The sequence below is a fragment of the Hylobates moloch genome, unplaced genomic scaffold, assembly GCF_009828535.3.
Source record: "Hylobates moloch isolate HMO894 unplaced genomic scaffold, HMol_V3 SCAFFOLD_15, whole genome shotgun sequence".
Taxonomy (NCBI): Eukaryota; Metazoa; Chordata; class Mammalia; order Primates; family Hylobatidae; genus Hylobates; species Hylobates moloch.
The window spans coordinates 4,344,521-4,360,346 of record NW_026652290.1 but is presented as its reverse complement, the minus strand read 5'-3'; the positions used below and the strand labels follow the sequence as shown (position 1 = coordinate 4,360,346).

The following is a 15,826-nucleotide window of genomic DNA, read 5'->3' as shown; positions in this document are numbered from 1 at the left end:
ACATTATGTATTACAAACACTAGTTTGCAACGCTTTCAACAGTTGACAATATATGTTTACTAAGGCTTACTGATGCCACAAACCCTTCGCTGCTTGCTTTTCAGGGGCAGGATAAATGCTACAACAGCTTTCAGCTTTTGAAAACCAAAGATGCCTCCCCCTCTACTGCATTTACTGGGTGTACAGATCTCAGGGAGAAAGTACTTTGAATTAAAAATTCCATTGCTGGACAGATTCCCAAACATTTCATCTGTCAACTACTATAAATACAAGGAATTATGAAATGCAGAACACAGTACATGATTTATTGGAAACACAAAAAGTGTCCAAAAGAGTAAGTTTGTTGCCTTGTGTTTTTCTTCAAAACGGCAGTAAAATGAGATTGCTTCCTCAAGGTTAAGAGTCCATTAAATGAAGAAGGAAACTGGGGGCAAAGGAGGCTTGCTTCCTAATTTGGGAAGGCCTGCCCATGCCAGCCCAGCAGAGAGAAACCACAGTAGGGAAAGCCATGGGTAAGTCTCTGCTCAGGGCGGCAGATCTTTAGCAAGCAGCTCTTTTCCAAGACGCCATTTTATCCAATCTGAATTGCAGCCAAGAGCTTAGGGATACGAAGCTACACTCACACACTGGAATGTTATGTCACGAACGGACTGGCGAGAAGCAGCCACTATTTGTTCCGTGTTTGTTCCACTTCTCCTGCTCTACGAGGGGCTGACGGGTGAGGAAATACCTGCAGACGGTGCCGCCCAACCCTCCTAGGAGACGCCACCTCGCGTGCACAGCTGCCTCTACGCCTGCATCTAGGCTCGCCTGGCCTCTCGCTACAACATGTTGGCTGGGTACAGCGAGAGCCGCCTCCTGTAGAGCTGCCAGGGAGCTGCCAGGAAGCTCCCGGGGCCAGCCTGCGTCCGGGCCACCCGCGGGCGCCCGTGGCCGCAAGCCGGGCAGGGCTGGGCAATGCCCTTTCTACTCCAGGAGGCACCCGAATCATCCCCTTCAACTAGGGGTGGAGGCATGGACGGATGGGATTTTACAGCTTTGATTATCTAATTGCAGCTGACACTAAACCGATCTTCCTTCCTCTTTAAATTCTTTCGATTGTCACAAACATTTTCACTTCAGGACCCAGTTACAATTAGCATCACAGCCACTTTTCTTCTGTGTTTTTGAAAGTCAGCCAAAAGAATAACAGCATTTTGCCTATTGGCTGCAGGCGAATAAACTGCGGCTCTCTCATCCTGCCTTTGTTTTCCGCTCCTTCTTTCTGTCTTTTTCTAAACAACTCCTAAACATTTGGCATGCCAACACTAGCTGTAATATTCTAAATGAGCCCCACATGTAAACTGGCAAGTGTCCAGCTTCTTAATGACCTTCCTGCCTCTATCTAAAAAAGATCTAAGTAGCAAACACTGCCGTATATTAATCAAAGCCTCTGTTTATAAATGTACAAAGCAGCCACCAAAACAATACATTGTTCTGCCTTTGGCAAAAGAAGTTATTATTATTATTTTTTAAAGATAAAAGCTCTCAAGTGTTTCAAGCTGGAGCTATCCTGCAGACTTGCAAAAACATAATCTGCACTGAACATGACATGATCAGGTGGCATTCTTTGGAATCTCTGGAAATCACTGTACTTACTAATACTCATCTTTGCAGTTAAGATCTGTTGCTATTTGGCTAAATATACTCCCATCCAAATCAATACATGAATTTACAAATCTCCTTTCCCCTGTATTATTTTATGAGAAGGCCAATGCTTCATTTGCTGGTAACAGTCTTTATCTAAAGAGAACCTGGAACCAGGGCTGGGAGGCACCCTGGCCTATCTGTCTCGCAGAAGCCCTTCCACCATTGGCAAGAACTGTCTCTCTTTGGCTATTGCCAGTGAAGGGGGAAGGAATAAAAGTTCTTCCAGAAATCTGAAAACCCTGCCCACCACCCTATATTTCCGCCATTCTTGTTCCACCTCTGTCCTCTGGGGCTGCCCAGGGGCAGCGGACTCTCAGGACAGCCCTTTGACAGCTGAAATGCCCACAGGCCCTCCTCCTCTGGGGCTTGTTGTAGGCTCCTCTCTGTTGTTCTCCCAGTCCTTAGGGGGCATTTCTAGGCCTTTATTGCCCTGTCTGCTCTGGATGCCCTTGTGTGCAAGCCTGTGTTTCCCATGAGGGATGGCAGCCACAGGATGCTGCCTGAGAACAGTCACAGCATTAACCACTGGCAGAAGGGTCAGCTGGACGCTGGAAAGCTCCATTTAGAATTGTCAGTCCATTACAAAATTGGTTTCACTTGACTGAATTTCACTTCAACATCAGCATTATCGAATATTAAAAGCATCTAGGACTTATTTTTGCATGCAAGTCTTGGTTACCTTCTAAAATGGGATACTTGTTGAGATCAATAATGCTACAAAACCAACGAAGCTTCTGCCCAATGCCCGGGCCAACGTGGGTGACAGCAAGAAGTTGACACCAAGAACAGAGGGGATGGCTGACCCGATAAGAGGTAGGGAGTGGGGGAGCAAGATTTGAAATTGCTGTTCTGTGGGGACCTGCAGCCTAGCAAAAGTTCAACTGGTTCTCAAACACAGGCTGCTCTTTATCATCACAGGATAAAGTGAGATTGCTGGTCACTGGAAGACTAATGCTATCTACACCTGTGCCTGTTCTGTAAAGAATACAGTCAACTCTGTTTTTGTCCCTACTACCTCTCGACATGTTCCAACTTGCCTGTTATTAATTCATGCCACTGGGCAGAGGACAACCGCAGAGCATTCAGTCGTCAGTAAAGAGCTGTGCTCTAGGTGTCTGCAGGATGTATTCCTGTATCTGAACAGCTACGTCATATTACCCAACATTTTGATAAATCCTGCCACATGCCTCCTTACATTCCAACCAACAGCACACCAGCGTCTCCTTTTCCCACACTCTCGCTGATCGCCTGCGGTGGTTACAGGGTCTTGAGAAGATTAAATGAGTTAATACGTGTAAAGCAATTGGATCTTGCAAATGATAAGCACTCAATCCATAGTACTGTGTTATTACAATAAAGGAGTATTAACAAGATTTAAAGTTTTGACAATTTGGTAAGTGAAAAGTGATCTATCAGTGCTGTTTCCATTTATCTTTTCCTTGATTACAAGGAAATACATTTTTTTTTTTTTTGAGACGGAGTCTTGCTCTGTCGCCCAGGCTGGAGTGCAGTGGCGCCATCTCGGCTCACTGCAAGCTCCGCCTCCCGGGTTCACATCATTCTCCTGCCTCAGCCTCCCGAGCAGCTGGGACTACAGGCACCCGCCACCATGACCGGCTAATTTTTTGTATTTTTTTTTTAGTAGAGACGGGGTTTCACTGTGTTAGCCAGGATGGTCTCGATCTCCTGAACTCGTGATCCACCTGCCTCAGCCTCCCAAAGTGCTAGGATTACAGGTGTGAGCCACCATGCCCAGCCACAAGGGAATACTTTCAACATACTTAGGACTCATTTGTGGTAGTTCTATGATCTTCCCGTTCACATTCTTTGCCCATTCTTCTATTGGACTGTTTTTCTTTTGATTTGTAGGAACACTTGGTATTTTTGAGATATTTACCTTTTGCTATTTACACTGTAAACATGTCCTCTCAGATTTTATTCATATTCGCGTACAAAACTTTTAAATTTTTATACATTCAAACTTGTCAGTCTTTCTTTTCATGGCTTATGATTAAAATTTTTTCCCAAGATTTAGAAAATACTCTTACGTCATCTTTCTGTAGTTCTTATATTTGTCTTGCATATGGCTTTGTAGCATGATACTGATCTGAACCAGTATTTTCTCAGTGACCTGAAACTCTCCATATATACATCTGTTTTCCCCCTGCTCTCTTTATATCGTAGTTCCTGGATCTGCGTTTACTCCTGCCCTGGAAACACGCTGTTAAAATCACTAGAGGATCACAGCTCCAAGTGATAGCTCATTATGCTTTTTCAGTTTCTTGGCTCTTCTATTCACGTACATTCGCTCTTCTAGATGAAGTTCAGAATTAGTCTATCAAGTTCCAAAAGCAACTTGTTGGAAGAGCTTTAAATCTGAATTTAATTTGGCTCAATTACCAAAAGAAGTTTTTATGCTGGTTTATTACTACTACTTAGTAATACCAACAGCCAACTTTTGTAGCCTTAGATCTTCCCACTGTCCCCCTGCCACAATGAGCCTGCAGCAGTTACTGAGAGGCTTTACAACTGCGAGTTTGCGCTTTTCGTGCATGAAGGTCACTCCATCTACGACACCCTTTCACCTTCTTTGCCCAGCACAGCTAACTTGAAACTCAGCTCGTATCACCTCCACCAGAAAGGCTTCCTTGCAGTCCCCTATCCGCAGTTTGGGTTAGTTGTCCTTTCCATGTGGCACTCTATGCTTATCTCTGTTACAATACCTTGAAGTGGCTGACTTACTTATTGGTTATTCCAAAACACTTCACTCATGAATTGTCCATCCCCAGTGCAGGGTACGTGATGTTCGGTAGGCATTCAACAAATGTTCTGCTCAATGAACAAATGAAGACACACATGACAAAACCACAGTTCTGAAAGGCTAGCATCTTCCTCCCTTCTCAGAGCTGTGCAAGCTGAGTGTGGCACTGCTGCCTGAACATTCTCATACAGGAAGAAAAGGAAAAAGAGTGAAAAAGTGTGAAGCTAGTACACTAGTTTGTCTAAGAAATGGCAAAATGTGTGGTTGCAATTTTCTATAGAAACAAGCTTGCAGATTAATGTAAATCAAAAGGTGAATTATGACAAAATGTTGTAAGAGCCAGATGAATCTACTGATTTACATCCTGTTAGGAAGCATGTGCTATATAAAGAAAAAGAATAATGAAATAAATAACTGTCAGACTAAGTCTCTTTTCTTTTTCTTTTTTTTTTTTTTTTATATGGAATCTTGCTCTGTCACCCAGGCTGGAGTACAGTGGTGTGATCTCAGCTCACTGCAACCTCTGCCTCCCGGATTCAAGTGATTCTCTTGCCTCAGCCTCCCGGGTAGCTGGGGTTACAGGTGCCTACCATCACACCCAGCTAATTTTTGTATTTTTAGTAGAAATGGGGTTTCGCTATGCTGGCCAGGCTGGTCTTAAACTCCTGACCTCAGGTGATCCACCTGCCTCGGCCTCTCAAACTGCTAGGATTACAGGTGTGAGCCAACACGCCCGGCCTATGTAAGTCTGTTTTCTAATTTCACCAGTTGCCTTGTACCGTAACAGTATGTAAATATAAATTTTATCTATACTTACACAGCTAAAAATGCTATAAATTCCATTTTTAACTCTTTAAAAACTTTCCCATTTCTGCTCCTCTATTGTTTAATTTTATCCATAAATCCTCTCTATTTACTGGAATGGACACGTAAGTTTTCCATTAGCACAGTACAGGACTATAACATTTACTTCCACGGGAAAGCAGCAGGCAACTGGTCAAATACTCAGTTATGGGGAAACAAGGATGCCCACAAATCTTCACTGTGCAACTTTTTAAAGCTATGACAAAGGTAACTCAAACTCCATCAATTCCTTCCACGAATACTTCACCTTCTTTAGTTTTTGCTAAGCACACTAAAACTTGGGGGGAGGGCACAAAGAGTTTACATACTAATACACCTAGAAAAACACAGAAATTCATGTGCTAAGCTGAAAGAACTCCCAGTTTCACTTTGCTTTTCATTAGAAATGGTGTGCTGTTAAATTCCTAAGGATACCTCCCTCACCTGCCCCCTGCTTGGTTAATTCAATCTTAGTTCTACTGACCCAGCATTTGTACTTCTTTTTAATTGAACCTTACAAGTTAGGGAAATGTAATCATGAATAAAACTCTATTTTTTTGTTTTAATGTAGAAGTGACTGTAGGAGTCACTTCTACATTAAAGTGACAGATTCAAGTACAATGAAAATCTATGTATTACTTTTAAGAAAGCTGTAAGAGCTTTTATTTCAAACTGTATCTAAAAATACTTTCACTGCAACCAGAAATCTGGTTACTCCTCAGGAATACACTAACAGAATTTCACCTGGATATGAATTCATTAAACAACTATAATATGAAAAAGAGAACTCTAGAAAGGACAAGTGAAACTTCAAAATATATACAAATCACAGAGTGATGAGAAAGCTTTACTGCACTGTTTTAGAATTTAGTCAGTTAAAAATTTTGAGTATTTTTTTGAAACAGGTCTTGCTATGTTGTCCATGCTGGTCTTGAATTCCTGGGCTCAAGCAATCCTTCTCCCTCAGCCTGTCAGGTGGCTGGGATTTGTGAACACTCTGCTTCACAATGGTGTTTCAAAGATGGGTACATATTTGTTGTATATTTCAAAGTCTCACAAGTCTCACATTAACAACTATCACCTGCATTACTCAACACTTACTATAAGCAAGGCCTTGTGCTGCATATGAAATAAATACCTCATCTTCAAGATTAGGAATCTCTTCATTTCAAAGATGAGTCAAAAGTGCAGCAAGTGAAGGTGATTTGGTTAAGGTCACACAGGAGGTGGTGGGTCTGGTAAGTGGATTGGGCCTGTCTCTTGACCACTTTGCCATATTGCCTCCACGCATGGTGATGCTCACCTACAATCCCGGTGCCGACACCATAACAACACGGGACAGTGTTCCTGAAAGTCCTTCCACTGACAAAAATCAAAAAAGTCATTGGAATAGTGTCTGAGTCAGAAATTTAAGGAAAGGACCTTAGAGATCATGAGAGGTTCAAATCTCTCATTTTAGATGAGAAATGGAAGTACTAGTTGGTGGCATAACAAGTTCTAGTTTCCAAGTCCTCGCCTATGGTTCAGAGATTTTCCCATTCTGCTTAGTCATAGAAAGCTCAGAGACGTTATTTATTTATTTTTTCCTGTTGCCCAGGCTGGAATGCAGTGACTTGATCTTGGCTCACTGCATCCTCCACCTCCCAGGCTCAAGCGATTGTCCCACCTCAGCCTCTTGAGTAGCTGGGACCACAGGCACATGCCACCATGTCTGGCTAATTTTTGTACTTTTTGTAGAAACGGGGTTTTGCTGAGAACTCCTGAGCTCAAGCAATTCACCTGCCCAGGGCTTCAAAGTACTGGGATTACAGGCGTCAGCCACCGTGCCCGACCTCAAACATTTTCTTCATAGGATATTTCCAACTTAGTTGAAAGGCAAGACTCTTATGACATAATCAGCAAAAAATGCAGGATATATAGTACACGGTAAGCACAAAGGTGTATGTTACAAACTGGGCATATTACACCTGTGAGAACAGAATGGAGACAGAGCTGCTTGGGGAAGCCTCATGGGAGCGGGGGGACAATGAACTGAAGTAAAGCGGGGGTGGGGGGGCAATTAAGCATGTGTACATGGGCGGGACTTGACAGTGAGCATGGCACACTTGTGAGACAGTAAGAAAGCAATCCCAATCATAATAGACAGTAGGCCATGGAGGCTGGGGGCGGTGGCTCATGCCTGGAATCACAGCGATTTGGGAGGCTGAGGCAGGCGGATCACCTGAAGTCAGGAGTTTGAGAACATCCTGACCAACATGGTGAAATGCCTTCTCTACTAAAAATACAAAATTAGTCAGGCATGGTGGCAGTAGCCTGTAATCCCAGCTACTCAGGAGGCTGAGGCAGGCAGGAGAATCACTTGAACCCGGGAGGCAGAGGTTGCGGTGAGCCAAGACTGTGCCATTGCATTTCAGCCTGGGCAACAAGAGAGAAACTCAGTCTCAGAAAAGAAAGAAAAGAAAAGAAAAGAGAAAAGAAGGCCATGGAGAGTGGGGGGAAAAATGTTGGGGAGACTCAGCTATGAAGGGCCTTCACAGCCAGACAGAAAAACGGAGAGTTTGTGCATTAGTAACTAGGTGACCAGGGCAGGTTTGTGAGGGAACCCCTCGTCAGTGAAGGGTGGTGAGTGAGAAAGATGCATCTGGCTGTGATACCAGAGACTACTGAGGAAGAGATGAAATCGGTATAAAATGAAGATTTTTGTTTGGGAGTCAAGAATGAATTTCTTATTATGCTCACGACAGATTGATCAATTTTTTGAGATGTTTTTAATCCATAAAATGATTTATGTTCTTTGACGTGTGTGTGTGTGTGTGCATATATATATATATTTAATATTTATATACATACACTCACACACTTTTTTTGTTTTGTTTTGAAACGGAGTTTCGCTCTTGTCGCCCAGGCTGGAGTGCAATGGTGTGATCTCGGCTCACCGCAACCTCCACATCCCAGGTTCAAGCGATTCTCCTGCCTCAGCCTCCCAAGTAGCTGGGATTACAGGCACGTGCCAACACGCCCAGCTAATTTTGTATTTTTAGTACAGACTGGGTTTCTCCATGTTGGTCAGGCTGGTCTCGAACTCTCGACCTCAGGTGATCCGCCCACCTTAGCTTCGCGAAGTGCTGGGATTACAGGTGTAAGCCACTGTGCCCAGCCTACAATATATATTTTAGAAGGACTATGAAGTAGGAGTATTTTCTTGGATAATGTTATATTTACAGAGACAAATACTTAATGAAGGAATATTATCATAGCAAGATTTTATTGACTTAATTGCTTATTTTCTACTTATCTAAGAAGATACCAGTAACATTCTATACCAGCAGCATTTGATGAGAAAACTGACGCAATACTGTCGACCAATCACATCACAACCAGATACAACCAGAACAGGCAGGGCTGTTATATTTCCTATTCAGTTTTTCAAAATAAGACCCTTAAATTAAAACACCAAGCTATTTATGTCTAACTATAGAATCCTTGTCTCTGTTAAGATTTTCCTAAAGACCATATTGGGAAAGTAGCATGTTTGATTGTAAACTGCTGGCAACTAAACAGATGAGACTATATTCTTGATCAGTGAATATATTTTATCTTTTCTGCCTTGCTTTTTGGTGACAATCATTGACCTACATCCCCTCTACCAAGTGGTTAGCAGATGAAAGCCAAGACTATTTGAAGAGACTTGGTAAAGTTGTCTATAAATATTAGTTGTGACTATACTACAAAGTCACACTTTTGAAAAACATTGCTATAAATACTTTTAGGTCATGCTAGAATTATTATCCATATTAAAAAGCAGCACATGAAAGAAAACAAGAATATGACTTGTGCCGTGTTTCTTTTAAATTCCAATCTAAGAAGCCTCCTTGCACATCTAATTACAGACCTTAATTTCACAACTATGAGCAGGTAAGTTTCCATTCTAGAAACAGCACTAATTATTAGTTGTTACTTGAAACCGAAAAATTGAAGAATCTAACAGAGAACATGGCAGCTGACCACAAATACTTTGTTCTCTTCCAAAAATTCCTTAAAACTACAGTACATGAATTTTTCAAAAGTACAAATCCATCAAGTCAAGGAGATTGGAAAAGAAGCTGACAGGAAATGAGAGACATCTACATTTTGGCAGCTGGAAAGCAAATAAACAAGTGGTGATTTTTCTTAGGACCCAAAAGAAAGCTATCAACTAGTTACAAGAAAGGAAGCAACAAGAAGTGGGGCTTAGGATGAGGAGGTATCAGATAGGCTTGGCTCAATGTGTATGACTAAGTTACAGTTAGAAACGCCTAGTGGAAGGATCTGTACCTCCTTGCAAAAAATGCTTGTGTGCACTCATAAAACAGACTAGGAAATTGAGAGAAAAGGGTTTTACTGAAAAGTTTTCACTGCTGCGTTCTGAAGTATCTGCCTTGATGGGTTCGTATGGACCAATGTACAGACCTTTAGTTTCTGATGAAAAATAAGCTCAGCTGAAGTAGCTCATGCCATCTGCAAACTCATGAGCAATAATGTAAATAAATAGAGGGAAAACACAATTAAATTTTAAAACCCACTTAAAATGAAATGAATTTGTCTGTCTCTGTGTATGCAGTGAGTATGGACCAAAATATGTCTATTTCTATTGCTCAGCAGCAAAGTTGAAAATAGCAAACAGTTTTCAGATCAAAACAATGTCTCATCCTATGTAGTTTTTACCTGGTTGGAGCTTACTGGGATGATGCTGTGTTCCGGCTCCAGGTAGGGGAGGTGGGCTTACCCCTGCAGGCCCAGCACCCTGGGTTGGGCTCACACTGGTTAGAGTCCCCGTAGGCAATGGCTGGCCTCTCTTTAATAGCTGCTTCTGTTCTTGCTGGCGGAAGCGTGGAGGCACCTCACGAGGCAGGTAACGGGATGCAGCTGGCTGCTGGCCACTGGCAGATGCACGTTTGCCATTGTTGCTGCTTGAGATAGTGCTGGTGGAAGTACTGGTACTGGTACCGGCAGGTTGGGGCTGGCTTGAACAGGTCTTAGTAGGTTCTGGCACTGAAATGAACAAAAGGCAAAAGAACCCAAAACTTTAGCTAGACCCCTTTAAAACCCAACCCAAACCAAGGAAACCATAACCAAAAACTGAGAAAAAATGACAATGTAGTGCTTTGGAAACAGAACTGGACTAAAGTCTAGAGTTCCAAGTTTGAGACCTAGTTTTGCTACACACAAACTAATCTTGAGAGTCTGAGCCAGCTATTCCTGGGCCTTGGTTTCCTCATCTGTAAAATCAAGGTGATACATTAAGACTGGAGCAGCAGTTCTCACACTTGGTTTGCATCACAATCACCTAGAGGGCTTATCAGAGCCCAGACACCTGGTGCCCACCTCCAGACTTTGATTCAGTGTCAAAAAGCAAGGAGAAACTGGGAATTTGCATTTCTTTTTTTTTTTTTTTTTTTAGTGTGAGACAGTGTCTCATTCTGTCACCCAGGCTGGAGGGCAGTGTGGCGCCATCTTAGCTTACTGCAACCTCCACCTCCCGGATTCAAGTGATTCTCCTGCCTCAGCCTCCAGAGTAGCTGAGATTACAGGCGCAGGCCACTAAGCCCAGCTACTTTTTATATTTTTAGTAGAGATGGGGTTTCACCATGTTGGCCAGGCTGGTCTCAAACTCCTGACCTCAAGTGATCCACTCGCCTCAGCCTCCTAAAGTGCTGGGATTACGGGTGTGAGCCACCATGCCCAGCCAGAATTTGCATTTCTAACAATTACTGGGACAATGTTGATGCTGCTGGTTCCAGCACCTCTCTATGAGAACCACTGCTCTTGTTCAATATTTATAAAACGAAGGAATCTTCAGGTGTCCATGAATTTATATGTATTTTTGTTTTAATTCTGAGGATAATGTATAAAACATATATTGGTGCATTCTGGGTTATCTGAATAATTAAAGCTAAATAATGACGTTTTAGTCAACAACTGACTTCATATATGACAGTGGTCCCATAAGATTATAATGGAATTGAAAAATTCCTATCGTCTGGTGACACAGCCGTTGCAATGTCACAACACATTACTCGTGTTTGTGGTGATGCTGGTGGTAACAAACCCACCATCCTGCCAGTCATATAAAAAGTCTAGGGAGGCCAAGGTGGGCGGATCACCTGAGGTCAAGAGTTCGAGACCAGCCTGGCCAAAATGGTGAAACCCTGTCTCTACTACCTACACACACACACACACACACACACACACACACACACACACACACACACGCGCGCCAGGTGTGGTGGCTGGTACGAGTAATCCTAGCTATTCAGGTGGCTGAGGCAGGAGAATTGCTTGAAACCGGGAGGTGGAGGTTGCAATGAGCCGAGACTGCGCCACCGCACTCCAGCCTGGGCGACAGAGTGAGACTCTGTCTCAAAGAAAAGAAAAAAAAAAAAAGTCTAGCACATGCATTATGTATAGTAGTAATTATGTACAGTAGTACATAATGGTTCATAATAACTATATTACTGGTTTATGTATTTACTATGCTTTTTGTCATTATTTTAGAGTGTATTGCTTCTACATTTAAAAAAAGCCAAAAACAACAGTTAACTGTAAAACAGCCTAAGGCAGGTCCTTCAGGAGATATCCAGAAGTCATTGTTATCACAGGAGATGAAACCTCCATGCATGTTATCTTCCAGTGGGACAAGATGTGGAGGTGGAAGACAGTGATACTGATGATCCTGACCTCGTGTAGGCTTTGGCTTGTGTGTGTGTTTGTGTCTAGGGTTTTAACAAGTTTAAAAGTTAAAAAAAAAAAAAAATTAAACACAGAAAAGAGCTTACAGAATAAGGATATAAAGAAAGAAAAATATTTTTTGTACAGCCGTGCAATGTGTCTTTTAAGCTAAGTGTTATTATGAAAGAGTGAAAAATCTTAAAAAAATTAAAAAGCTTTATTACTGAAAAAAAATTTTTTAAGTAAGTTTAGTGTGGCCTAAGTGTATAGTCATGTCCTAGGCTTTCACATTCACTCACCACTCACTGATTCCTCAGAGTAACTTCCAGTCCTGCAAGCTCCATTCATAGTTAAGTGCCCTATACAGGTGTACCTTTTAAAAATTCTTTATAGCGTATTTTTCTTGTCCCTTTCTTATGTTTAGAGAACACGAATACTTACCATTGTGCTGCAACTGCCTACAGTATTCAGTATAGTAATATGCTGTAAAGGCTTGCAGCCTAGGAGCAAAAGGTTCTACCACATAGCGTAGGTGAGTAGCAACCTATACCATCTGGGTATGCACAATGACAAAACAGCCTAACGGTGCATTTTTCAGAACGTATCTCTCTGTTAAGCAAGGTATGATTGTACTACTGAATTTTAGTGTCAGCAACTGTGGTTTGGCATCTGTAGCACTGCCACACTCTGCCAGATTTACTGGGAAAGAATGCAGTTGGGCCTACTGTGCGAATAATGAATTTGCAGTAATTAAAGGTCCAAAATCATATTAGAGTAAGTTGCATAAACAAAGATCTCATAGTAATTTAAATTTTAAAAAAGGGGCAGAAGAGTTGGGTAATAATCTAATAATAGGGTTTACTAATAAGCATGCCAAATGCAAACAGTGATTCCAGTAGTAACTCCGCATGCCGACATGTAAAGTGCAAGAGTCTGCACCTCGATAGTCAGTCCCATCTCATCTTGTACACAAAACATCATTATCCAGGACATTACATTTATCTTGTTATTTGAAAACACTTTTGGTTTTCTACTCAATTTGCAAACATCACTGGTTTGATAGTTGAAACAGCTATGTACAAAATGAGTTTATACCTAGTTCTGTACATATCTTTTATGTAGAAGAAACATTTAAAAATATTTTAAGTCAACATTGGGGGGTGGTTCATGATACGGTACTGTTTCCCTTTACATTGTCAGCTCCAGTTTACCTGCAGTTTTTGTCTCTCAACATGGACTTGGCCATCTACCATGTGAACACTACATTGTCCACACTGCCAGTATCCTCCAGGTCTTTGCCTCACTGTCTATCTGTCACTAGTGCCTGGCAAGTCCTTAGTCCTAGATGAGCCCACTGTCTACTCTCCCTACTTCCTGACTCAGGTTGCTAAGTATCTCTCAAGAAAATCATGTGACATGCAGTTTGGTACCACTACGAATGCATGGTCCTGGTCTCAGAATGCCCTCACTGCTTCCTGTCAATCCTGCAACTTCCTGGGTCTGCCTTGTTCCAGTGCTGTCAACAATTCACTTAGAGATCTTCCACTCCTGAGCTCCTAATGCCTTTACCTCCTTGTTCCCACTTCTCCCTATCCCCAGAAAACGAACTTGACTACTCTGCAGAAGAAATAAAAGCCATCAAGTAAAAACTCCAAGTTTTGGCTGGGCGCGATGGCTCACGCCTGTAATCCCAGCACTTTGGGAGGCCAAGGCGGGCAGATCACAAGGTCAGATCGAGACCATCCTGGCTAACACGGTGAAACCCTGTCTCTACTAAAAATACAAAAAAAAAATTAGCCGGGCATGGTGGCAGGCGCCTGCAGTCCCAGCTACTCGGGAGGCTGAGGCAGGAGAATGGCGTGAACCTGGGAGGCGGAGCTTGCAGTCAGCCGAGATCGCGCCACTGCACTCCAGCCTGGGCGAGAGTGCGAGACTCCGTCTCAAAAAAACAAACAAACAAACAAACAAAAAAAACTCCAAGTTTCTGTCACTACAGACATATGAGTGTCACCCTGTTCTTCGTCCCACATCTGTTATTCCTATCTAAGGCTAATACTGTATTCCATCAACTCAAAGACACACATCCCTTCACAGGTTACCATCACTTACATTGGGATGTGTCTTATGATGACATGTCAGTGCACAGGCAGCATATTTTCCTTTCTTAATGGTATGTGCAATACCGATATGTCTCACAATCAATGGGGTCAGAGAGGCAATGCAAGGGGCACCCTCCAAACCTCTGGATCCTATCTTAGGGACTTCGCGTGTCCTGGGTCTTCAACTCACAACTCTCTCCAAAGTAGATATGAAGGCCCAAAACATAAGATTGGGTCTTGGATCAATTCCTTGCTTTACAAATATTTCCCTATTTTTTTCTAGCCAATGTTTCAATATGATGGAACTGAATATAAAAAAGAAGAGGGTTGCTGTGTTTGCGTGCAGAGTGAAAGAAATTGCATTTCCAACCTCTAACTGGCCCAAGACCTGTCTGGCTACTGTAATTAGCTCCTTCTCATCATCACTTGAACATGTTCAAATATCTAATCTCTTCACAAATGGCAACAATCACCTCTCCTGGACTCCACATTCTCCTCCAGCTCCTCCCACTCTCTCCTCTCCTCCTGCCAAACCTTTATGAAACTGACTACCCAAGGCCATAATTTCTTCCTTGCTGCTAAAATCCAAGGCCATGTTATCTTTTGACCCCTCAGTCTTTAGACCAAAAGACCCCTCAAGTTGTCTTTATCAGCGATGGCCACTCCTGCCTTCTTGCCTGTCTACTCCTCCATGCTACTATTTCCCATCCCCCTTGGCAGGTTTCCTTTTCTTTTATGGCTTTGTTGTCCACTCTTTTATACTTGATACACTTCAAAATCAACACGTCCCATATACTCATCAGCTTTCTTGCCTCGCCCTTCTTAGTATTTCAATCTCTCCTACATCTAATCAATCAGCAAACCTTGTCATTTCTATTAATAGCTCCTAAATGCCCTCCACCCTCAAATATCCCTCAATTTCACCCATCTATTTTCATTCCAACTGTCACCATCAGAACCTGGGCACCCTCATCTCTTAGCTGGAGTACCGTAAGAGACTCTTTCTAATCCACCACCTATACTGCAGCCAGTGTGATCCTTCTGAAATGCAGATCTCCTCCCTGGCTGAAAACTCTGAGGTCTTGTAATGCTCTCAGAATAAAATCCAAACTCTCTGCAAGGTCCACGTGGTCCTGAGCAGTAGGACTCCCAGTTCCCCAGACTTAGCTTTGAGGTTCAGCAAGTGCTAAACTCCCCTGTGAGCTGCCTGCTTCTTCATCTAACCACCACATTTCATCAGTTCTAGGGCACATTTCCAAATATTTCAACATTTCTGAAATTGGGATGCATGTTATAACTGACAATGAATATATCAGTTTAACTGGCAATTTTTTTCTTAGTGGTACATAAAATAGTGCATAATGCAATTGATAATGTCAGAGTCAAAACACATGGTAATTCCTATCTATTCTTTAACATCAGACTAAATGTCACCTCCTCTCCAAACCTCCTGTGACTCGCCTAAGCCAGTCTAGGTGCTTCTGACTGAACAGCCACAGTACCCGGTATTTGGTACAGCACTCAGCATTGTGTATGTTACTTTTTAAAATGACTGTCTTCTTCTCTAGGCTGTAAATTATGGCAGCATAGTACCAGACAACAGTGAGTGCTAAATACATTTTTTTTTTTTTTTTTTTTTTTGAGACGGAGTCTCGCTGTCGCCCAGGCTGGAGTGCAGTGGCAGGATCTCGGCTCACTGCAGGCTCCGCCCCCCGGGGGTCACGCC

At 42.5% G+C, this 15,826-nt stretch overlaps 1 protein-coding gene across 13 annotated transcripts in view; it reads right to left on the bottom strand.

Annotated features, from left to right (window-relative positions):
- Window positions 1–15,826, bottom strand: part of TNRC6C (trinucleotide repeat containing adaptor 6C) — a 145,037-nt gene that overhangs the window by 64,449 nt on the left and 64,762 nt on the right. For all 13 annotated transcript variants that reach the window (XM_032178200.2, XM_058428987.1, XM_058428985.1 and 10 more), the window contains one exon: window positions 9,998–10,324. In XM_032178200.2, coding sequence (XP_032034091.1) covers window positions 9,998–10,324 — 327 coding nt within the window. The remainder of the gene's footprint in view (window positions 1–9,997; window positions 10,325–15,826) is intronic.